General features: G+C 43.9%; 1 protein-coding gene across 1 annotated transcript in view; it reads right to left on the bottom strand.

Annotated features, from left to right (window-relative positions):
• LOC116390681 (calsyntenin-2) overlaps positions 1–23,935 on the bottom strand; it is a 210,351-nt gene that overhangs the window by 61,207 nt on the left and 125,209 nt on the right. Inside the window, exons 3-5 of the mRNA XM_031860600.1 lie at positions 22,096–22,291; positions 13,483–13,691; positions 7,762–7,911 (exon numbers count right to left, since the gene is read on the bottom strand). Of these exons, the coding sequence (XP_031716460.1) occupies positions 7,762–7,911; positions 13,483–13,691; positions 22,096–22,291 (555 nt within the window). The remainder of the gene's footprint in view (positions 1–7,761; positions 7,912–13,482; positions 13,692–22,095; positions 22,292–23,935) is intronic.

The following is a 23,935-nucleotide window of genomic DNA, read 5'->3' as shown; positions in this document are numbered from 1 at the left end:
CCCGAGGGAATCCGAGGCTAGTTGGTATATATGCTGTAATCCCTGCAGCATGTCCGCCCCCCGGGGACTGCTCTCCCCACCGGGACAACTTCCAGCACATTGCTCTTTAGCTACTATCCAAAGCTCATAGCCATGGGTCAGGGCCCGGGACATAACTGTAGATCGAGCGGTAAAGTGACATCACAGCCGTCCGTTGTTTGTCTACTTGATTGCTGCACCTGCCTGATGAGACCCTGGTGCTGTCTCTCCCTTTGGCGAAACCTTACATGTGTATCTTTTATCTTTTCCCTTTACTCCTCTGCCTTTTTTTTTTCACTCCCGTTCATTCACTCCCTGCTATTTTACTCCCACTCCCTCCTTTACTCCCTTTCGCTCTCTTTGTCTTTGTAATCACAATCGCTCAACTTCGCCTTGACTCTGCAGTGGCACTATAAAGGAAACTCCAATCTCAACAGGCAGAGAGACAACTCATGAGGAAGTGTAATCACTCTTACATAGGTGTGTGTGTGCGGGTGTGTAAGTGTGCGTCATGCACTACGCTATGTCCATTTCCTGTTTGTTTTCCTTACATAGGTGTGTGTGTGTGCGGGTGTGTAAGTGTGCGTCATGCACTACGCTATGTCCATTTCCTGTTTGTGTGTGCATGTGTTTTGTGCGTACGTCTGTGTGTTACCACGGTGCATCAATAATTTGTCAGCAGGTATTTATCTTTCTCCCTCCCTCTTCTGCTCTTCACCCTGCAAACACACACACACACACACACACACACACACACACACACACACGCACACACACACACACACCTTTTCCACCAGTTATCTTTTTACCCCTCCCACCATTCATCCATCCATGCCTGAAGCTAGAGAGGATTGTAGGGAGGGTTCACGGGTTGATCCCTGTGACAATGTGCGTGTGTGTGTGTGTGTGTGTGTGTGTCATGGTGTAATGCAATAACAGTGAACAGTGGAGTAAGAGGAGAATCTAGAGAATGTGATTTACACTGGAGACTGGTAGATTTCTGCTTCCAACTATCAGTGGATCGGGGAATAAAGACGAGTGTAGAACATGAAAGACACACTAACATGAGGGTGAACTGATAAAGCAGGAGGCGAGATGAGAGCTCTGCAAGGTGCGTCTGCAACGGCCACTGCTGTATTGGCCAAATTGAATGAACACAACCCACAGTTGGCTAACCTCCTGTCTAGACACAAATTGGCTGCAGGGCGATGTTAAATGAACCCCATTCAAACTCAAAAACAAGCGAGGATGTACACAGGTGATCAGCTTGAAGTCTTTGTATAAGACACGTCTCGCAGTCTTGACAAAAACAAAACAACACACTAAGATTTTTGCTTTCAGCGGCTGAAATGCTACAAGGTACAGCTGCATGTGTACTGGTAGTTCCGTTAGCTGTTAGCGGTTAGCACAACACACTGTCCAAAACAATAAAAGTAGGCCGCAGAGCAGCGACCGACAGGTGTGTATTGGTAGATCCATGAGCTGTTCGCCAAACACACCGTACAATCCATTAGCTGTTATCCCCCCCACTGTGGGCGCAGATAGGGGGGAGTGGGAGATGCACTCAGCTGTCTCATCACGGGCCCCTTTCCCGCCAGGGGCCGAGTAGTGATTGAGGGGGTCAGCGCGCAGTCATTGGCAGTATAAAATTGTCTATGAAAGGTGTTTTGAGAAAGCGTGATCACCGCAAACCAGGAGAGGTCCGTGGACAGACAAAGAGGTGCACACTCAGTCACGGACGCACACACGCGTGACCGTTCTCGTGATCAATGCAGGACACGGACGCAAAAAAGGAAACAGAGAAAGTAATACAGGAAAACAAGCAGAGTACCAGAGAGGGGATGAAAATTCCAAAAGCAGCAGCCAGACAGCCTCAGACGGAGATTAGAGAGGAAGCAAGAAAGGAGTGGGAGGTTAGAGGAAATGGGAAAGGGAAGTGCCAAGCAATTTATTTTCCTCCTTCCTCCCTTTAATTCATTCTCTTCCTACTCTTATCAGAGATCTGGAGCGTTGGTTGCCACACACACACACACACACAGACACACACACACACAGACACACACACACACACACACACACACACACACACAGACACACACACACACACACACAGCAAAGAATAGCACACGAGAGAGTCAAGCAGAAAAATGCAACTCCACGCTTCCAAGAGAGAAAAATGCCTGAGAACCTGTTTTGATTTCAGATACCACCTGAGGTTGGCTCTGAACTTTTCACCAGCATGACATGCTTACGCACTGCTCTCTGTCACTACGAGTCTCTGACATCCTGTCAGTAAAATATCAGCGGAGCTCATCTTTCAGTTTTTCCTCATTCTTTTTGGCTCAATTCTTGAATGAGAATTGTGTTTTTTCAAAACAATAAGTTTTAAATCTCTGAACAGTTAGTTTGTTGGTTTGAATTTCTCATTCATTCGTGCAAATTTGCTCGTGTTTCACTAAAAAAGCTCAGTGAGACACAGACTAGCATTCAGCCTGGCAAAACTGACAGTAAGCAGTCAGTGTCAGCAAAGAGAGTAGAACACAACTGAGATTTTGACATGTAAGTCAAACGTAACGTTACATAGAAAGTAAAGGTATAAGTAGAAAATTGTACACCTCTTAGGACAGCTCACATTCAGACATGCAACGTAATATAAGGAGACGCCACCGGAGTATTGGCAACTTGTTTTCTTCGGTAATTCCTCGGATTCGTGTATAAAAGAGAAGTGTTAAACAAGACACTCTTTGTATTATGAATTCTGCATCCGCAAAGAAGGTGTTATGCACACACACATCAGTATTATGTCACAGGGAAGTTTAGTTAGGGTTCTGCTCGGTTTTTATCCGTCCTCTAAAGTCCTCTCGGTTTAGTTTCTCTCTTTGATTTGTGTGTTAATTAGCACAAGTGGCTCCACCTGTGCTGATTGGTCATTCTTTACATCTGTGACAGCCTGTAATTTGCACGGGACATTTGGATTAAACCAATGAGACCAATGGCTGTTAAGTTAAATTGCCCGTGGGTGAGAGTAAATCACAACATCCATCTCTCCCTCCGTGTCTCGGCACCTTAATCCTCACTTCAAAGTTGAGACGCGCTAGCCTTTGTTGAGGCTGCTTGCTGCGCATTCAGCATTTTCAGAGGGAAATTACAATAAATTCATCTTGACTATGAGATATAATTCCTAAAAATTAATTACGATGTCATTATTAAGGATGTCACTTTACAGTTTTAGTGATTGTTGGACGGTCTTACTTGGGAATAAGGTAACTATAGAGCAAGGAATCGCTGTCAGTCTGTCTGTCACATATCTCGAGAAACGATTTGTCATGGCGCGGACAAACGAAATGTTTAATATTAATAAACTTTTATTAACATGCCAACAGCCTTGAGCATAACAATGTGATTAAAAATGTTTAAACGTTGCCCAGCACTAATATCTATATATATATATATATATCTCTAGATATATATATATATATATATATATAGATATATAATGTTTTTCCTGAACCTGAGTGTGATTCATCAGTGAGCCTTTGTCCGTTCTGAACAGGCGTGTTTTCGCTGCACTCGTACATATACACACGGACATGTTTGTGTTTGAGACTAATTTAACTACTTACACCCTTGTTTCAAAAACCCTCTGTGCGATGAAGTAGTATTGATGTATGGTGCTTTAATAACCAGTCTCATCATCTACATGTTCCAAAGATATTCATCTTTTATTCACTCTCCTTACGCTACAAAGGTTCCTCCTCCTGGATCTTCAATCAAGTGTCTGTCAATGAATTTCCCTTCATTTACATTTTGTAGAGCAATCGAGACATCAAACGAGCAACGAGCATGGTATGGGATGTTTTTCTACATCAGCTTCACAATTCTTTCAAGCCTTTGTGCTATTATATATTCACTGAACCATCCCAACAGCATTGTTTGGATGCCACAGAACACTCCTGTTGTCAAAGGTAAATATTCAATGCCACATCTTCCCAAAAAAAGAAGCAATAATGACGTCTCATTACGGAGAAAGTGACAGCAAACATCTAAAACGTAACCTATGTCGTATCGCTCTAATTATTCCCTGATAGTTTAGACGCCTGAACCGCAGTCTGAGGTTCAGACTAATTGCCTTGACTGACAATATCCATGGGTTCACTCTTACTTTGGAGCAGTTTCTGGGTAAAACAGCATGCGAAGGCACGTGTGCAACCACCACATAGACACACACACACACACACACACACACAAGCTTGTGGACACAAGTACGTGCCATACTCATGCACAAGGCTCAGAGCCATACTCAACACACAAAGCGTGAATATGAATATGCAAATATATATTTTTTAATCAGTGTGGCAATCTGTCACTCAAGACTTGTGCTAAGCTGTGTTTGCCAGCATAGAGCGGTTTGTACTGTGTGTGTGTGTGTGTGTGCGTGTGTGTGTGTGTGTGTGTGCGTGTGTGTGCGTGACTATACCACCTGTTTTTAGAGTACATACATGACAGAACTGTCATAGGTTTTGTTTGCTGTGAAACACGAGTGCATTAATGTGGATGTAGGGATGTTGGTGAAGTCATATCTAATACAATTAGATGTAAACTTGCAAGCAAACAGTTGCTTATTCACACATCCAGCAGTTACAGAGCAACATCATCATGCATTTGTAATCGTGTTTCTGTCTACCTGATACATGTAAGTCCATTATTCACTCTGTTTCAGCTCTGTTTTCAGTCTCTACCAGCTTTGTCTTTTTAGCTGCTGTGTGCTTCACAACCTTCAACTAGCTAGTTGCTTTGTCTGTCTCCTGTTTGGTGCAGAGCAGGTAGAGTGGGCTTTTAGAGGAGTTTTTGCCCGCTGCAGCAGCGAACAATGCTATGAGAGCGAGCCAAATAAGTGGAATTGCGGCCGGACGCCCAAACTAAGATGAAAGTTGATATAAAGCTCCATAAAGGAGAGGGGATCTGCAGATTCTAGTGGTAATTCGATGAAGGTCCATCACGGCGATTGACAGCTGTCACATAGTCACTGTGTCATTTGATACATTGTAATTAAAATATGGACAAACGCTGCTTTGAAGCTACAAGGAGACAATTATATTTCGTGTTGAGCTTGGCCATCATGGTAGAGTTTTCGAGCACCAGACTTCCTTTAGAAAACCTCTCATTTTACTGCGACAGGGTCTGTCAGTTTGCACCGCGCAGTCCTGGTTCTGGTTCTCCAACCATGATCCAACCCAGTGGCACCGCATCAAGAAGAACTGTATAGAAATAGACAATCTTCTCGCTGATGGTGTTGTGTAATTACTTACATAGAGGCACCAGTATTAAATTAAGACTGTTTCATATTAAATACTTAAGTTTCTTTAGTAACTAAAGTAGAGGTATGGAAAAGTAAAAATACAAGGATTTCTTATTAAGCAGAATTGTTTCATTCAGTGTGACATCGTCTTTATAAAAGGTTGTAAAATAAAATGGAAACTGAAAAGGAAAAAGCAGATAATTTGAACTACACACTCACTCACACACACAGGTGTGTGTGTGAGTGAGTGTGGGTGAGAGTTTCCACAGGCCGAGTGAGGACATGTGATTAGAGAGACACACAGCTGAGCCCCGCTGTCCAGAGCCGGAGACCATAACTAACTCGAACAGACAGATCACTGTTTTTGGGGGTTTTTAACAGGAGAAAGCACATATTTTGTGTGTGTGTGTGTGTGTGTGTGTGTGTGCATGTCAGTGTGTGTCTTTGACATTCCCACAGTAGTCTGCCTTTGATACAACATCCACTAGCCCTACTAAATATCCCCTGATCTGTGGCCATGGCATTTACTTCCCCCTCATCCTTCCCTTCATCCCTGCTGCCAAACAACGCTCATAGGGACGACTGCCCTTTCATCAAGGGAGAGTGAGTGTGCGTTTGCGTGTGTATCTTCTCGCCATAAGAATCCTAATTTGAAGGAAAAATGCACCCACCAAAAAAAAATAAAAAATACATATTGCAAACAGGCTTCAAAGACAGGATTATCTCTGAGAGCCTCGAGAGGGAGTTCATGTTGCTCTGTACACCCACGACAGGCCTGGCTGCTCTGTGTGTTCACGTGTACGTTAGCACGAGTGTGTGTGTGTGTGTGTGAATACTTGTGTGTTGTGCGCAGACACTGAGCTGCCACATACTCCTGCAGTGACTGCGTGAAGATGAAGATCAATGCATATCAAACGTTTGACGGTCTTTTTGATGTGAGCAAACATAGGATTTAAGTGTACGGCTGTGTGTCTGACTGTGTGCAAACGCGTCGCCGACTCTCTTGTGTGTCGGTAGTTTCTGAATGCTTTCATTGCACATCGAGACGTCTGTGATTTCACTTGCCGTCATCATTGTTTGTAACTTTGCCCCTTGGCATTACGCTCGTAGAAAACCCCCCCACTGCACAGCATGCTGCCAAGTGCTGCCACAGCGACTTTGTACTACTTGCATGTATCATTTTCAAATTGAGAACAAAGGGTGAAACTTTTACTCTTTTTTCTTTCATTGTTTCTTTTTCGTTTGTTTGATTTGGTGACCTTAATTCGTCTGAATCTTAAAATTGGTCTCTAGTCTGGTAGAGCTGTTGCTGCACTGCAAAAAGCCCTTCTTGAGAAATAATTTAGGCTCGACCGTACTAATGTTAGGAGTTCCAAGACGCTCCTTGAATCATTTATTGTCTCGATGCAAAATGAATTGATTTTGCTTTTTCCATCTCGACCTTGTGCTTGAACATTTCTGCCTCAGATCAGAAACGTGTAACTTCATCTAAAACCCACGGGCATGTGTGTTGCCGCTTGTTCCTGAGAGAAACGCGGTATGGAGGAATTGAATTTGAGCCAGACAACTCGGTTTCTTACAGGGTTCAGTGGCTGCCACTGAGCTGCTGCCAGGTTCCTCATTTACCGCTGTTTATCACCGCCGGCCCCGCTAACATCACGCCCTGCGGGACGATAAATGGCTGGATGCCAAAAGAAATCCAGCGCATGAATCACCTTGTTGATGACAGAACAACACAGATTGCACGCGGCAACATGTGGAGCCGAACCCCTGCCTGTGTTCTGTCTTCCATCACATGATCCGCGCGCCCTCTCTGACAAGTGTAAATTGCGTCTGCAGTTGTCGCCGAGCGAGGTTTGTGCCGCTCACCGACGACACTCGTCTTAGCCTTGTTAGGGCTGCCACGACTGCTTTCTGATATGCTAAGAGCCGTGTTGGCTGTGTCACTGTGCTCTTAGTAAAGTGCTGTTGATCACACCGGCTAAACATGACAGGCCAATTCCTCAGGGAGGAAAGGAGAGAAAGAGAGAGAGAGAGGGAGGGTCAGGGAAGGAAAAGATTAAGAGAGGCAGATGAACAGAGTAAGCTAGGTAGAGAGCGGGAAAGGAGAAACTAGAATGATCGGCACAAATGGAGAAAAATGAGGTATACAGACCACAGTAAGTACCACACATTCAGAGGTAGAAGCACACACGCCGAAGTAATGACATGCAAATAATGGCATCTGTGTTTTCTGTGAGCAGAAAGCGAACACACAGCTCTTAGTTCACACGCTGTACGATACAGCCAGGCATTATCAAGCATTGTACAAACTTTAAGTAGTCGCGCAGCAAATAATCGCATCTGCGTTTCTGGATGTTTGAACGCTGCTCAGTCAGAACCGCCTGAAATCACTGCAAACACACACACACACACACACACACACACACACATATTCGGCCCACCTTGCCAGCCAGGCTTGCAGACGGGCTTGACGTCGATGCGGACGGGGACGCTGTGCAGGGCTCTCTTCTGGCCGCAGTCCCAGGCCGTCACCTGGATCTCGTACTGCTGCTGGCGGTCGTAGCTCAGCTTCTCCGTGTTCCGGATGTTGCCTTGGGTGGAGAAAAGAGGTTCAAGGTAAAAAATTCAACCCAAGTTGCTTTTTTGCTTCATTATAACGTGCTGTAGAGTAAATTCAGTTCCCCTATCGCGTCTTATAATGAATGAACATTTTTGCGCTGACACAGTGGGCGGCCACAAATTGCTATGTTTTGAAGTTTTAACATTTGAACAAAGCAAAACATGACCTACAATTATGCCAATTAATAAAATGTCCTCTGAACAAAGCACGTATGCAAAAAGCACTTGTGAACTCAATAAGTTCACACAACAATGGAAGCGCACATCGTTAATGGTAAACCATCAACTGAAAGGCAACGTAAAGTATATTTGCGTCAATATGTCGCTGTGTTATTAGTCAGCTGGTTACAGTTAACCGTCTCCTCACAAATGTGATGTTGCAAAACGTTAAAAGTGACAGTCAGCTATATACTTGCCAAAGAAACATCACTTTGTCACTTTAGCAATGTTTGGCGTCGTGCCTCTGGAGAGCTCGGATGTCGGACGTTGTACATTTAAACTCGGGAAATTCAAACATCTGGGTCGTCTGGAACACAGAATTATTCTGTGCAGTTTTGGTTTCTGTACTTCAGTATCTCGTTCCAGCGAGAGAAAAAAAACCAACACCTGAAATTAATTTAGGCAATTAAGGTTAATATGATTAGTCTGGTTAAGGGGATGGGATGATTCCATCGTTGGGGCAAGAGGCCTTTTTCACAGAAGACATGTTGGCATGTCACAGTTGGAAAAGCACAGGTGCACATATTGTCAGGAATAGTTTTAGGGTTTATAGTCCTGAGGCTTAAAGTAACTCCTAACCGGCAAAATTAGCATAAAACTCCCAAAAAATAAGGAGCATGTGAGTCCTAAAGTTAAAGCTCAAAAGGTTTTTGTCTAAGAGAAATTCATTGTAGCATTAAAACTCTGGCTGTCGAGGTTTCAATGTCTACCAACTGTTCATTAGAGGGTTCTCTGTGCTAACAGATGCTTTTTGGCTGCACTTGAATATGATAACCTCTTATTACTCATACCCTTGATCCTATTTCATACTAATTATGGAAAATGAGATATTAACGTTATTGCCAATTAGCATTAAAATACACTAATGTGATTACAGAGAGCACAAGAGTGAGGGACTGAGCGGTTAACTTACCACTCGGCGGTGAGGGTTTAATCAGCACAACAAATACAAACAATCCAATAAAACCCATGATCATTTGTGCAACTCTTTTCTGATTAGCTGCTGAAAAAAAGCCAGTGAACTTTGAATATTCTTCACAGCCACTTTGTTTGCACCAGCTGTAACTAATTTGAAAGGAATTAAGCTAAAGACGTTTATGCTCGTGAATGCCTTTTGATTGAAGTGAACTTTTATTTTGCCTTTTATCTCGATTTTACCCTTTTTCTTTCACTTATTCTTTTTCATTCCTCTAGCCTGTGTCCTTTTAGGAATTTCATTAAGCATTGAGTTGAAAATCTCTTTCCTTCACTCTGGCATAAGGCCGTGGAACTGGTGAAGTGGTTCTGGAAGTTATTATGAAAATGTGTCATGTTTTTGTGAAACCTTTTATTCTGTAATAAACACCACAAAAACCCAAATCTGTGACTGAAAAATAGTCCAGAGTTTCTCGGCCACCAGAGATTTGGAGACTTTATGGAGTCATAAAACGGCTGTGTGAGCTTTTTACATCTAAACGAGCTTCATTTCATTGTAGTAATAAGCAATGTGCAACATGTGATTTCATATTCATTGCTGCTCTCAACTTTCAAATGTATTCCTAACGGAGCAGCACTTCAGTCTGATGACTTTCTGTTTACTGACACAAGCCTTCAGAGTTTAGTCTGTATAACTATAAAACGTTTAAAAGAAGTTAAGTATAAACTTTAAACTGTATTGAGGAAAATAAGAGCAGTCACGCTCAAGTGTCTTCTACAGCCTTGTGTTTCTGTCTGGCTTATTTGACTTATTTGATAATACAGAATCTTTATGTATCACTGCTTATCTGCCTAAACACTGTGTGTTTGTGTGTGTGTGTGTTTGCTTAAAGGAGTAATGGGTATTTAATTTCAATTTTAAAGCATCATTATATATCATTGTCAAATTAACTGTGATGCCTTAATTTAATCACTATAACAAATGAGATCATGTTGGGATGACAGGTAGCCTCTAATCTTGCACAAGTGGTTTGATTACCGCTAATGTTTCTCAAAATTAAGACCACGTTTCCATTAAACCCCCGTCGCTTCCTGACGCAATGAAGGTATTAGTACCGGCCCTCCCCTCACCTACCTGGTGTTACCTTTGTGAAGGAAACAAATACATATATTAAAACTACCCCCATAACCGAAGTACATATTCATCTTTTGTGTATCGTATTATGACTTTAGACGGGGCTTTTCCAATGTCTGAGAGAATGACCCTGATTACATCGTTGGTTACCTCACACCTTACAATTTGTGGGTCCGTCACGTGATGCCATTGAGCCCAGGAATACTTTTTTCCCGTAGACTTAGATTGGGGGAAAAAGTGTGGAAAGTTGTGGAAAGCCTCCTGCGGCTCCGGAGGGAGCTGTGGGAAATCTGAGGCATCGACTCAAGTGATGTCACTTGAGTAAGCGGCATATTGTTCATGAAAAAGGGACGGACGGATGGACAAACAGCCCGACAACATAATGGCGCGGAGGCATAAAAAATGAGGTGTCAACGATTTTGTCATGTCAGAATGCCGCACACAGCACCTCAAAACAGAAACAATCAGCAGTACAATCATCTACAGTACAATCAGCATCCAGACCACATTCAGTGACTGAGAGGCTCCTGCCTTGTCGGTAACCGCGGCCCGTTTACCAAACCAGCGTCTTTTCTAATGCTAAGCAGAGTGCATGAAGGGAACTCTTGTGTCTCCGTTAATATTTAATGAGTCTCCCGCTACAGACGATTGACAATGCTCAACACGCAGCCGGGCCTGGGTGGGGAGGGGGCACCCTGACGGAGAACACTTGCGGGAAGCAGAGAGCTTTGGGAAGAGACACCGTCGGCCCTTATTGGCTGCGAGTTGAATCGTAGCTGGAATGAGTTACTGCGACTCGTATTACAGACCGGATTCGTCTTGAGGTTTCTGTATTGTGAGGAGAGAGGTGCAGAGGGAGCTGAATGTTGATAATGTGATATATTTGAATACGGGAGTGCGAGTGGGAGGATTAGATGCAATTCATACGAGGACGGCTTTGTTCGGCTCCCCGTCCTTTCCCATTCTCTGTCTCCCTCTCAGCTCGTTTAGAATTCCTTCCCTCCTCGTTCTGCCCTTTCCAACCTTCCCGTTCCATTTCAATGCGCATCATTGTCTCACTTTTCTTTGCAGCCTCATCCGATCTCACTGTTTGCTGCCTCATCTGTCGTGCTGCTTGCCTCCTATTCTTTTCGCAAGTATGCGGATGCACAATCACACACTCGCACCTTTCGGCATGACGGAGGGTCGTATTCCTTCAATTAACCACGTCAACTTATCCGTGTCAGCAGGCTGTGCGTGCTGTGACTGCTGGCAAGGGTGGCCAGCGAGGAAATGGCTACTTTACCCTCCATCTCGCCCTCTCTTTGTGCCTCTCTATCAAAACATACGCACAGGCAAAACACCTAGCATCCGTCACTGTGAGATCCATTTATCAGCCCTTTATAATTACTATCCAACACAACCACAGAGCATTAATGCTGCTTAGTCCTTCTCGTCTTTGTTTAAAGGACAAGTCTGGAATTATTCTGTATTATTCTTATTGTCACCAAAAATCCAAACTTTCAGTCCATCTCTTTCTGACTTCCCTGCTCTGTGTGTGCGTTGTTCCTGTTGAGGATTTTGGGCATCTAAAAATGTCTCGTTCAGCATTTGGTTGTGCTTAGCTCCACCTTCTCGTGTCACTTCTGGTAGCAAACAACCAAGATGGCGATGGCCAAAATCCAAGATGGTGACGGCCAGAATGCAGAACTTGAGGCTCCAAACCAATGTCCCCAAACCAATGGGTGACATCATGTTTACTAGGTCCACTTCTTATATACAGTCTATGGTATTCACAGTACCAAGACGGGCTATGGGAGATTGACTGAAAATAAAGGACCATGTGACTCAGTGCAACGTTGTGGCTCATTGGTGTTATTAATTGTTTTGGGGCAGATAAAACAGAGGTTTTAAGTTACTCAGGCTTTGGCTACACAGTTTTCTATTTGCTTCTCTCGCTGCTCCTCTCTTAACACTCGCTCTCACCCTCACAGCCAACTCCTCCTCTCCTCCCTCCATTCTCTCCCTCTCTCTCTCTCAGGTGCTCTTGAGTTCAAGAGCTCTCAGAGCCTTTTCCTCAGCGGTCAATGGCTGAGTGAGACCCCTTCAAATGGGGAGAGAGAAGAAAGAGCACTCTGGCTGCAGCCTCCCCCCCCCTCTGTATCACTCAGTGCAGTTTGGCCCTAACCTCAGCCACTCAACCTTCGTACTGCAACACCTCAGCAGTGGGCAACGCTCGGTGGTCGGCAGCAGGAAAATAACTTAACAGCAACGTCTCTTCCATCGTGTCCTGAATAAAGACAAATAGCGTGTTTGCAGACTGTTTAGATGAATCACTAAAGCCAGTTGTATTTAAACAGCCTGTCTAATAGTGGTAACAATCAAGAGGGCTAAATTCTGCGTTAAACTGTGCACTCGAAGGACACATTTTATCCTACTTGACTTTGTGTGAGCTTCTCAACAACAGTGTTAAAAGAAAAAAGACAAAACTCTCGTGTGTCCTCCATCAAACTAGGAAGCACCAACATTTTTCAGTAGAGGACATGTTATCGGAGAGAATACCCAATCTCTCACAAACCCATTATGGCTGTATTTGTATGTGTGTGAGTAGCAATAACTACCATTAATTGAAATGTTCATGAACCAAGTTACAAAGTACAAGTGGCAACTTGTCAAAGAAGTTCAAGTAAATTTGTGAGGGTATTTGAGAGTGTCTGATTTTTTTTTTTTGTGCTCAGACTTTTCTGATCTGATTTGTGGTGACCGATGGCTCTCCGGGCAAAGCTTGACTTTGTCCTTGGAAAGAGCAAATAACACATTTTATCCTGGGGAGAGACATCTGTCACTACCAGAGTGTATGCAGATACACGTGTGTGTGTGTGAGTGTGTGTGTGTGTGTGTGTGTAGTATGAGCGTATCTCTTGTGGCTTTAAAGTGCATTTCAGTGCAGATCACGAGAGTGCAGATCACGAGAGCCACTGTGTTTTGACAGAAACGTAATTTTGCATTTTCTTTAAATATGATTGAAAGCAAAAAATAACTTTATGGGAAGATGTTCTTTGGCCTAAGGGAAATTACTGAAATAAGTGAAGCAGAAATGCTGTGGATGTGGCTGGTGGAAGGAAAATGGGTCGACACCTCACCTCAACATCTTTAAATTCACTGAATATCACACCCTGTTGACAATTTAGGTGCGTGAACAAGATTCTTTGTGGCAAGTATACTGACGTATCTGAGGGCTTTGGCAACGGGCAGCCCTGTTAATATAAAACCCGGCATCCTGTATTCTACTCACCGTTGCGATCTATAGCAAAGGGCGTGTTGGTGGTGGTGATCTGGTAGTTGCAGATCTGGCTGTACTGTGGGGAGCAGTCCTGGTCGGTGGCCTCCACCTGAAGGATGCTGTCGTAAATCTTACCCTCCGTCACTGCGGCTCGGTACTCGGGCTCCCGAAAAACCGGGGCGAACTCATTCACATCGTTGACCTGGATGTGCACCACGGCCCTGCAGACAACAGGGGGCAACAGAGGAGAGGAAAGTGCAGATTAGTGTACAGAAGTCCATCATCTGCATAGAGCAGAACGAGTTTTAAGACAGTTGATCCTGTTACCTTGGTGCTTACAGGACAAAAGGGAGAGATATATATATATATACAAGATGGCGGCGCGTGTAGACGCAGCGACCCCTCTCTGTCCGGACCATGTGGTGTTTTGTTCTGTTACTAAATGTCTGTACGAAAGTTGTTCGTCTTCATCTCGTCTGTCTACGTCGGAACGCAAGTACAGTCGCCAGGTTCTGTTAATCATCGGCAGGACCAAGCTATTGCCTAAATGTTTTTTTAATCTATTGCACTGTATTCACTTTATATGTTTATATGTTGGACTAGAGAGAAACATCTTTTCAACTCCCCTAAATGTCCAGTACATTGTGGAATTGACAATAAAGCAAACTTTGAACTTTGAGTTGTAGTCATTTAGACAGGATGAGCAACTTCGCTATACTATCTATTCATTTCCATAAAAATGTTATTGATGTAACTCATAAAGGCGCTCCCCACCAACTGTTCACATGATGCTTGCTTTGCTTTTAAAGAGGGAGTGGTCCTGAGCCTGTATAAACGTTTGCATAATGTGTTCTGCAGGTCTGGAGAAAGCTTTTCTGCAGCGTCTCAGATGATTGTTAAGTTTGAATGGTGGAGCGCAGAGTTCACTCCTGGAGATCAATTAGTGAGGTAACCAATAGTCACAATGTGCTTTGTGTAATACACCGCCTGTACCTGACCTGACCCAATGGATTGCTTTGATTGTGTTGCTATATGGCAAAGTAATCCCCTGGATTTCTTCATGTACTATACGCACAAGTCTTCAAGTGCACTAAACTGCACTAATTAATCATTCCATAAGTGATCTATCAGCAGTAATTCATTTTAAGTCACACATGGGGAATAAAACCCCACCATTCATCACTTTAGCAAGCCTTCATCAATACTCTCCGGCGGCCAGAAGGCAACAGATTGCATAATCAATCCTTCGATTCATTGACTGACAACCGGTGATGGATGACGATGGGACAGACTAATACACGTTTAAGCAACGAATGGCAGAAAATACAAAGTAGTGCTGTGCTTTGAGAGACAAAGGGGAAGAAATGAGAATGTGGTTTATAGGATTAGCTGGCCGGTATGGTAACGAGGGTGAAATGATCCTATTAGAATAAACTGTAAATATCTCTCCAACATGTGGTCGTCTGGAGGTGGAGAATGGACAACAAAGAGAAAGACAGTTGGGAGGCCGGGCCCACGCAGAAAGGATTTCCATGCTGCCTTATCGCTCCCTGTCATAAGTGCACAAAACATTGGCGACTAATTGTTTTTTAGCTTCTCCACACAAACGGATCCGCACTTAAATAGTCTGATAGAAAATAAGAAACACATAAACAACTGGAGTGCAAGACGGGCAAACATGGGGTACAGGCAGCGGTGGTATAAGTAGGTTTACTTAAAGTCCCAGTGAAACGGAAGTTGGAGCGTTTTTACCGTCTGTACTGGGACATATTTCACAGTGAAACTTAATATTTGAGCGGTGACATGTTACAAGAGGGATTTAAATAATATGATTTGCATTTGATTGGACAGTTTAAAAGTAAAAATCATTTATTTATTATCTACCTTATCCAATGTAATTAGGTGTTAAAGTATATAACATCTTTATGGAGCCTCATACCTGACAAAAAGTAGTGAAAAATAACTCCATGCTTCAATATTTAAAAAATAAACATAATGCCTCCGCCCACTTCAAACCAGTGACAAGAACACAATTTCTGTAAAATCTCCTTTATAGAAATTGATTACGTTAAATACCCAAACTGTGTTCATAGGACCATTATTCATAGTAAGACGCTGCTTGAGAAGATATATTTGCGGGGCCTTTAAATGATCTGAATACTTCCCTCCCCCACTAGATACAGGTGGAGAATACCCAAATGAACACCTACAAGACATGATTAATCGCTGGGTTTTAGGATTTGTGGGATGTTAACAGCGATGCTAACAGCAGTGAAGATGGCGATAAGAAGCACTGACAGATGATGGCAGCACCAGTTGGTGCAGTAAATCCCTCAGCCAGCCTTGTTTTGTCATATTAATGTGGCTCTCTCATAAACATTACCCCCCTGCTCTGACACACTCCCCAACAGTGAGGGAGCAAACATATGTTCCACTCCTCTGGAGCTTGTATGGAGGGGCCGCTGTGTGTGTGTGCGTGTGTGTGCGATTATGTATTCATGCACACAAGTGCATGAATACATAACTAAATGCAATAATTGTGAAAACTTCTCATTCAGAGTGTGCATGTGAGTGTGTGTTTTCTCTGCTGATGGCTCACATCTGGCTGAAACAGACGCCTGGCTCTCCAGGGTGATGATTTTTCCAAGTGTGTGTGTGTGTGTGTGGGGGGGGGGGGTTTTCATGTTACTGGATCCTTGCCAGACTGAGCCCATTCCCAGCCGTTCCTCCCTGAGACAGACCTCAGGTCATAAGCAAAGTCCACAATGAGTCAGAGTGACACAAAAAGGGGGGGTTAAGTGACCCCATGGGTGTGAGAATGATCAGGATAAAAACCAGAGCCAGGGGGATAGCTACTTGGATATAGGTTTAAAAAAACACATCCCCACAATGTATGAGGAAATCAAATCTACGAAAAAACTGATTTTTTGTCATGAACAACATGATGCTGAAGTGCTGATACATGCTTCATAAGAAGTCGCTTGGATTACAGCAATTTAGATTAGAGTTAGTTTAGATTTTGACTAATACAAGAACAAACATGAGATTTGCTCTGGTCTTATGGCACTGCACTGGCTGCCTGCATCTCTTACACCTGATTCTAACTTGTTGATAAAGCCTCACATGACCAACATTAGCACGTTCCTACAGCGCAACAACAAAAGTTTCCAATCCGTTTGTGTCAAAAAACACTGTTGCTGGAAATAAAACAAAAAGACTTTCATCTAATAAAAAGGAATGAGACGATGTTTGCAGTCATCTTCAAGGACATAAATATCTCATTAGAAAATGAAGCAGTGGAGACGTATGTCGGTGCCAGGTGTGATTCCAATGCAGCTAAATCATTATGCAGACCCAATCAGATACCAGCTGCATGTCAAAGCCAGGCGATGCATGTTAATGCCAGGTTAGTATTGTTCCCAGCTTATTGCATATTCATCCACACCCATTATTTATCAACACGCAGCTACACACAGCCACTCAAGCAGAGTCATTATCGAATACCTCCTTTGCGTGCACACACACACACACACACACACGCACGCCTGCCCGCCCAACACAAAGGCAAAAGACTCAATTAATCTTTGTCAAGAATTAGACAAGAGGTTGAATCATCAATTTCCTTGTGTAAGACTAGAATGGAAATAAACAACCCTAACTATACCAGTGGGACCAAATGGGATGGTAACCTCATCAATATGCAAAGAAATCCACTAGCCCCCCTAGGCCCTCGCACAGAACTCCACCAGGTCCCGTGTGATCTCAACACAAGGTGATTATAATGCATTGTAATCCAGTTCAATGTGTAGCTTCACGCCCACATCCTGTTTAATTCAACTCATTGATGGATAGCTTGGACTATCATGCCCCAGAAGAGAGGAATATGGAGGAAGAGATCATCTCAGTCAGAAAATGAAGATTTTACATTTAAGAGAATTTGGGCATGTCCATTTGCTCGACTCTGCTGACAAATTTCTAAGACGTGCGGCGGCATCTGATCGTGTTTTGAATCAGGGATGCGAATGGTTGTGTCGCTTTCTCTCGCCTGGTAAGTGAAGCAGACAAGCACAGATGGTGCAGTTCCTGGCGGTGCATATTCATAATTGAAACGCAGAGACTATACTCTCCTAATACATTATGTTAGTTGAAGATAAACAACATATTCACTAGATGGGTTTTTTCTCCCTTTCTTTCTTGCCAGGAATAATAATCACGTCGACTAACGGGTTTTGACAGAATGAGGTTTCACTTATGTTAGCATCAAGTGTGACAAGCGTGAAGTTGAGATTCTTGGTAGAATAATGCGCCGACGCTTTGACGGGGCGCCACGCTATCTGTGTGGAGAACCCCGGTCCTCTCACAGCAGAAATTTATCTTGACAGCTTATGCTAACGAGGCACAGCTTTTGGCCCACTTCTTCACTCATAAAGTGACTTTTATTTTTAATGTCAAGCGTGTTTTTAGGTGTTTGTCTATGCGTCCGGGTGTGTTTGCGTGCGTGTTTGTGCGCGGTCAGGTTACGAGATGCCAAAATCTATCCCCGGCCACGGTATTTGTCTTATTTATATGTAAATGTAGGTACATCAGCATGAATATTTGACTCAGCATTTGGGTGGATGTGTGTGTGCATGGCTGTCCTTCAGCTCGCTGTTCCATGAGATAATTAGCCTCTCCTAACTGCAGCGAGGTTGGGACATACAGGCCTCAAAGATTCACTAATGATGACTTTAATAACTACCGCGTTGCCAAGCGACGAGTACGTGTGCGAATGTGCGGCTACGCTGATGCGACAAAACATCAGTGTGTCTCCATTACATCTACATTTTCTCTCTCACACACACACACACACACACACGTTTGTACACACGTTTGTACACACACAACCTTGGGGTTACCCAGCCCTGCTGTAATGCATTACCCCCTCCCCGACTGACTCCAGGCACTTAACCCCCTCCCCCCCCGGGCTGAGGTTAAATACACGTGTCGTGATTAGGTGCGAGACCTGGTGGGGATCGTGGATATGACAGGCTTTGCGAGGCCGCGAGACGTCCCTTATGCCTAATTACTCCAATAGCAATAGGAGAAACTCGCACAGAGCAAGGTGTGTGGGGAAACAGTACGGAGACTTCTAGTCTTCAGATGCTAACTAGTCAGAGATTACATGCTTGCTTTTTCGACTGTACCCACGCCAAAGGCCTTCAAAGGCTCAGTGCTCAAGTGGTTCATGCACCTCTTTCCCTTTTTACTTACTTTTTCCCCCTCTGCCTCTCAGACACCACTGTTCATCTCCTTACCAAATTGAATAGAAATCCATCCAATAGTTTTTGAGATGTTTCAGTATTGACCAATGTTTTGGTTTTACCGACAATGCGATTCCTGCAGACCTCTTATGGTTACATCTATTTCCCCCTCTTCCTCCTTTAAGGAGCAGTGAGGAGGTTCAATTACCTTGCTCAAATCTGTGTGACAGTATCATTTGCTTTTTAGGCAAATTATAATATTCTTCATTTCTGCTGCATCAGATCATATCTCACAAACAGCCATCAGAGTTTTTCTTTGTTGATAAAGTTTTAGTTCAGTTCGGGATTCATTTTCTGCACACCCGAAGACTCTTCTCAGAAAAACAGCGGTAGTTGACACCAATTAAATTCTCTTTTCATTAATGTTTAGTCTGAATCACATCAATGGATGGACATTTATCACGCAGGCTTTTAACGACCACGGCTGAGTACACTTCACAGTTCAGTACAAACTGTTCATCTGGCAGAGGTCAGCACTACAGTGTCACAGATTAATTTGTGTTTCATTTAAAGCTGACCGGAGCAGAAAGAGTCCCAAGGAGTTTGAGGTGAATTCATTTGAGCTTTGCACTTTGCTGACAAGTGACTAAATCTTCCGCAGGCAGCCAAGTAGAATATCTCAGAGGGCAGAGTGAAGCGATGCGATGCAGAGCCGGCAAACGTGTACGCCGCTACATCGGCGCTCTGACTCAGAGAAAAAAGGTGGTCATTAACACCGATGTTTACGAAGCGGTATGCCGCTAGTGGCTTCTTGCAAAGTCACCGCGAGTGGAGGAACACGCGACACTCTCACCGGCTTCGCCGCATGACATATGTGCTCAGCGCTTGACACGGCGGTTTTTGAAAAAGGAAACAACATTTCATTTGTGTGCAAAAAGAAAAAAAAGTATTTCTGTCACACTGAGAGACAGATTTGTACAGCCGGGCCAGAGAGCGCATCCATTTGTGAGTGCTGAGGCAGTCTGATGAAATATTCAAACACTGGAGTCTGTAGCAGAGACAGAGGGACTGACAGATAGAAGGACAGAGTCAGACAGCGGGGGCTAGCTGAGCTGGAGCCAGCCAGCAGACAAAAAAACAAAGCAGAAATATATATAAAGGAGTGAGAAGTAGGGCAGCAGCCAGGGTGAAGTTTAAACTCGTGTCGCTCCTGATCCTCTCCCCTGTCCTCTTTAGCTGCTAATTCTCTCGACTGCCTTCCCTCTCCGCTGCCTCAGTCCCTGTTCGCTTCCTTCTAAACTGGAGAAGGAGAGCGAGAGGCCAGACTCGTCATTAGAGAGTTGTCAGCGAAAAGGACAAGGCCATTCAAAAGTGTCCCCCGAATTCACTTCCCCCTCCGGCATCGGCCTGTCTGCAGCCACCAAACTGGGTCTGCGTCGCAGCGGGCAGTGGTGTTATCTTAATAGAAAGTAATAGTGTGACATAACAGACGGCCCGGGTGCTTAAAGAGGGATATGAAACAGGACCAACAGAATAGAAATAGTTGCACAAATCCACCCACACACCCTCTTTGCCTTCAGCACACAAAGTCTCACACGGCAGACAACATATAGTAGACACAAGTTACGCTCTACTGATTTAAAATGTTCACCGCGGCTAGAAAGGCCCTGCTGCTATAATTCAGTGTGTACAGTGTGTGTGTTTGTGTGTGTGTGTGTGTGTGTGTGTGTGTGTGTGTGAGCATCCATAAGCTAGACAAGATGATAGATCTATGTGCTTGGCTCCGTTGTTGGCTGAGGTGAGGAGGTTGAGAAGCAGACACAGAGGTGGAGATGTGCAGTGTGCAGAGGTAGTTGTCCAAAAGAGCAATTTGAGAGAAAGGCTGCTTTCAGGAGAGCCAACAAGTGTGACAAATTGTTTTTATCAGTTGACCTCTTTATAGTGGTCCACTGGTACTTGTGGAGGCGGAGATGGGTGTGCTGGCACGAATGGGCCTCGGAACAATGTGGGATTGCACTGCAGCTGAGTGGACGGCAAGCACTCGGAGGGAAAGTAAAAATCTGAGAAGCATCTTTAAAATAATGTGCTGTCACATTACAGCACATTATTATTATTATTAGGCTGGTTGTACTGAGACGTAAAACAAATAACTTCTTTTACTTTAAATGTAGCACTCGAAGCGGTTCAGCATACAGTGTTTGCTGAAGTTTCTTTCTGTGGGTTGTACTCACATGCCCTCATTGTAAGTCCCTCGGGATAAAAGAGCCAGCTAAATGAATGTAATGCAATGTAGACTTGAATTTACATTTAGTTTTCTTTCGAAATACAGTTACAGAGTCCCCACAGTCCAGTTTATTAAAGTCTAGACCATCATTAATCAGTATTACATTTGAAAAGAACAGGATTTCCAGTGCCTTGAATGCAGTCTTTTCTTTACTTTTATCTAACTTCATTGTGTTGTTGCAGAACCTTGCCAAAGCGATTCAATCAGTCAGTGAGAGTCTTTTCATCCATGGGATAAATAAGTACGGGTGCAGGCAGTATTGATATTCAAAAAAATGATTAAAGGCCATACCAGCTCAGCTGTTAGTCGAGCTTTTGCAGGTGAAGTGGTTTAACTGAAGGCAGCGGGGAAAATATAACATATGCAAAGTTGGGGTTAGGGTTGCTGGTTATTTAGCTCTATTGAATGCCGTTAGTTGAAACATGTTCTGCATTTTCCTAAAATCGATGCACTCGTCAATGTCACGTTTCATGAACCGACCAATCACGGCCGGTCCGTCCCTGATAGAAAGAAGCTCCACCTGATTGTCTACTTGCCCCTGTGTTAGGAAAGTGGACGACCTCCAGGTACTTCCAGATAGTTTTTCTTTGGACCATCTATAGAAGTTGAATGAGAACATCTCTGACGCATGTTGTTGGTGCTGGCAGCTTGTTGGGGCTCTGCTCCAAACACCCACTTCCACTCTTTGTATCCTCAGCAGTCGTGATTCCTATTTGTCTCGTACCAGTTTAAACTTGTGCGTTCTAAAACCACCGCTGTTTTCTAGTGGAGCTGACAATGTGATTGAACTTCAGCCATTTTCTAAATTAATGATAAATTAAACAATAAGTACTTGCAGCTTTGCATAATTTAGCCCAAGTGTTTTTATATGAATAATGGAAAATTCTTGTTTATTTGATTCCCTGTTCCCTTGTCCTTGGTGCTCTTTCCTTTTCTGTGACTTTGCACAAGCACGCCACGTCCGCGCTGAAATTCATTCTAAAGCATAAAGTCAAACCTAGACATCACACTCTTTGCCTGGAAATGGTCACGGTATGTATCTGCATGTATACTTGTGTATTCTGTCAGACTTCAGCCCCCCCCTGTTGCTGTCTTACTCACTTGTGGGACTTTTTGACCTCCGTGCCCCCGGAGCTTGAACCGCAGTCATGAGCCTGGATGATGAAGGTGTATTCCTTCTGCAGCTCGCAGTCCACCAGGCCACGGGCCCTCAGCTGGCCCTCACCAGACGTACCGTTCAGCACCACTGCCTCGAACGGAGCCTCCAGCCCGTGGATGTTGAACGCACAGATTTCCCCTAGAGACCAGGCAGAAGGGAGGGAGGTAAAGGAGATAGGAAGAGGAGGAGGAGGAGGAGGAAGAGGAGTGAGCTCAGTGTTAATCGCAGTCAGTCAGGTGGAATACAGTTCAGTCTTAAAGAGGGACTCTTGTTGGCATATGATGTTAATACATGTGATGTTTCCCAACAAAGCGAGTATTACCCACACAGTGACTCTCTTAAAGAGCAATAAATTAGCTTCTAGCGACCACTTGGTGTTGGATTGATTTAGGAGTTTTGGAGAAAAATGGGAAGAAAGATGGCTGGTTCCAGGTAGACCGGTTCAGACTCCTACATTCCAAATGCATAAAGACGCAGCAAACGTGAACTTCAATAACTTCTCTCTCACCGATGTCCCTGGGCAGTCCTGGAGGTTATTAAACTCACAACTTTAAGTTGCAAAGATCTATCAACTCTGGAATAGTGCGTATAGTCAAGGGAAGCTGCAGAACAGAGTCTATTCAGAAGTTTATGAATGCTATAGGAGAGCTGGGCTGGCATTAATGCGCAGGCTCGAGCATCTCATCTTCTTCTTTGGGGTTTTACGGCAGCTGGCGTTGCATAACTGCCACCTGGATGCGAGAAGTATCTCAATCCTAATTCACATAACGTGAACGTTTTATGTTCACACAACACATATATATTTTGTACAGATATAAAGAGACAAAATGACCTGGACTTTATTTGAAAAAAATACGTTAACGTAGCAAAGGCATATATTTTAAGTCAACTAAACATAAAAAAAAGAATGTCTACAACCACCCTGATTAATTTTTTTGAGTGTAGGCTTTCACCGAGTTTCCCCACCTGTTGGGTAATTTCTACCATTTAGAGTTATGGTTGAGGAAAACAAACAAACTATGATACAAACAAGAAACAGCAGCAGAAGCTGGAGGTTTAAAGATACATCATGTTCCCGGCAATGCACCGTCTCTATCTAATCGGTCTTGTGAATATGTAGACATCTCCGTGGCCAAAAGACAACATATAGCACACGTTACATGAGTCTGAAATAAAACTATGACGTCCCCCTTGTGGAGAGATACAAAGGAAGAAAAAACCCATTTAAATCCAGAATGAGCAGCTGACAAGAGCAAAACAAAAGAGCCAAGAAGCAGCTGACATTTTATTAGCAGGTTGTCTAAAGAAGTGGTCCATTTGTGGAGTTGGTGAGGGAAGTTGTTTCTTTCTTCTTTTGTCCTATTTTTTTTTTTTCTTTCTTGGCGACTCGACGTCCCCAAACGCTCCCACTCGTGGGATTTCAGGAAATCACTTAACGCGACCGGCTCACACTCTGACCCGTGACAGCTAATTGCACTGATATCACTTAAACTAACAGCGAAGAATAAATTGGATTCCCGAGCAGCTTTGTGTGCGCGTTGCTCCTGGCAAGTTCTGATAAGAGCAACTTTATTTTCTACCGCCTTCCCCTTTCTCTCCCCTTTTCATCCGGTTTCTGTCATAATCCCCACAAACCTCACCTCACCCTTCCTGTTGGGGCAGGGGCTCTGAAATGACAATTTGCCCTCGGAGGAGCTACAGGCAAAATGATAAAGAAAGAGCGGAAAAAATGGGAAATAAGAGAATAGGGAGGTGGCGGGGGGGGGGGGGGGGGGGGGGGGG

This window comes from Anarrhichthys ocellatus, unplaced genomic scaffold, assembly GCF_004355925.1.
Source record: "Anarrhichthys ocellatus isolate YVR2014 unplaced genomic scaffold, GSC_Weel_1.0 scaffold24, whole genome shotgun sequence".
NCBI classification, from domain to species: domain Eukaryota; kingdom Metazoa; phylum Chordata; class Actinopteri; order Perciformes; family Anarhichadidae; genus Anarrhichthys; species Anarrhichthys ocellatus.
Note: the sequence above shows the minus strand (reverse complement) of the source record. Positions and strands in the feature narration are given on the sequence as shown.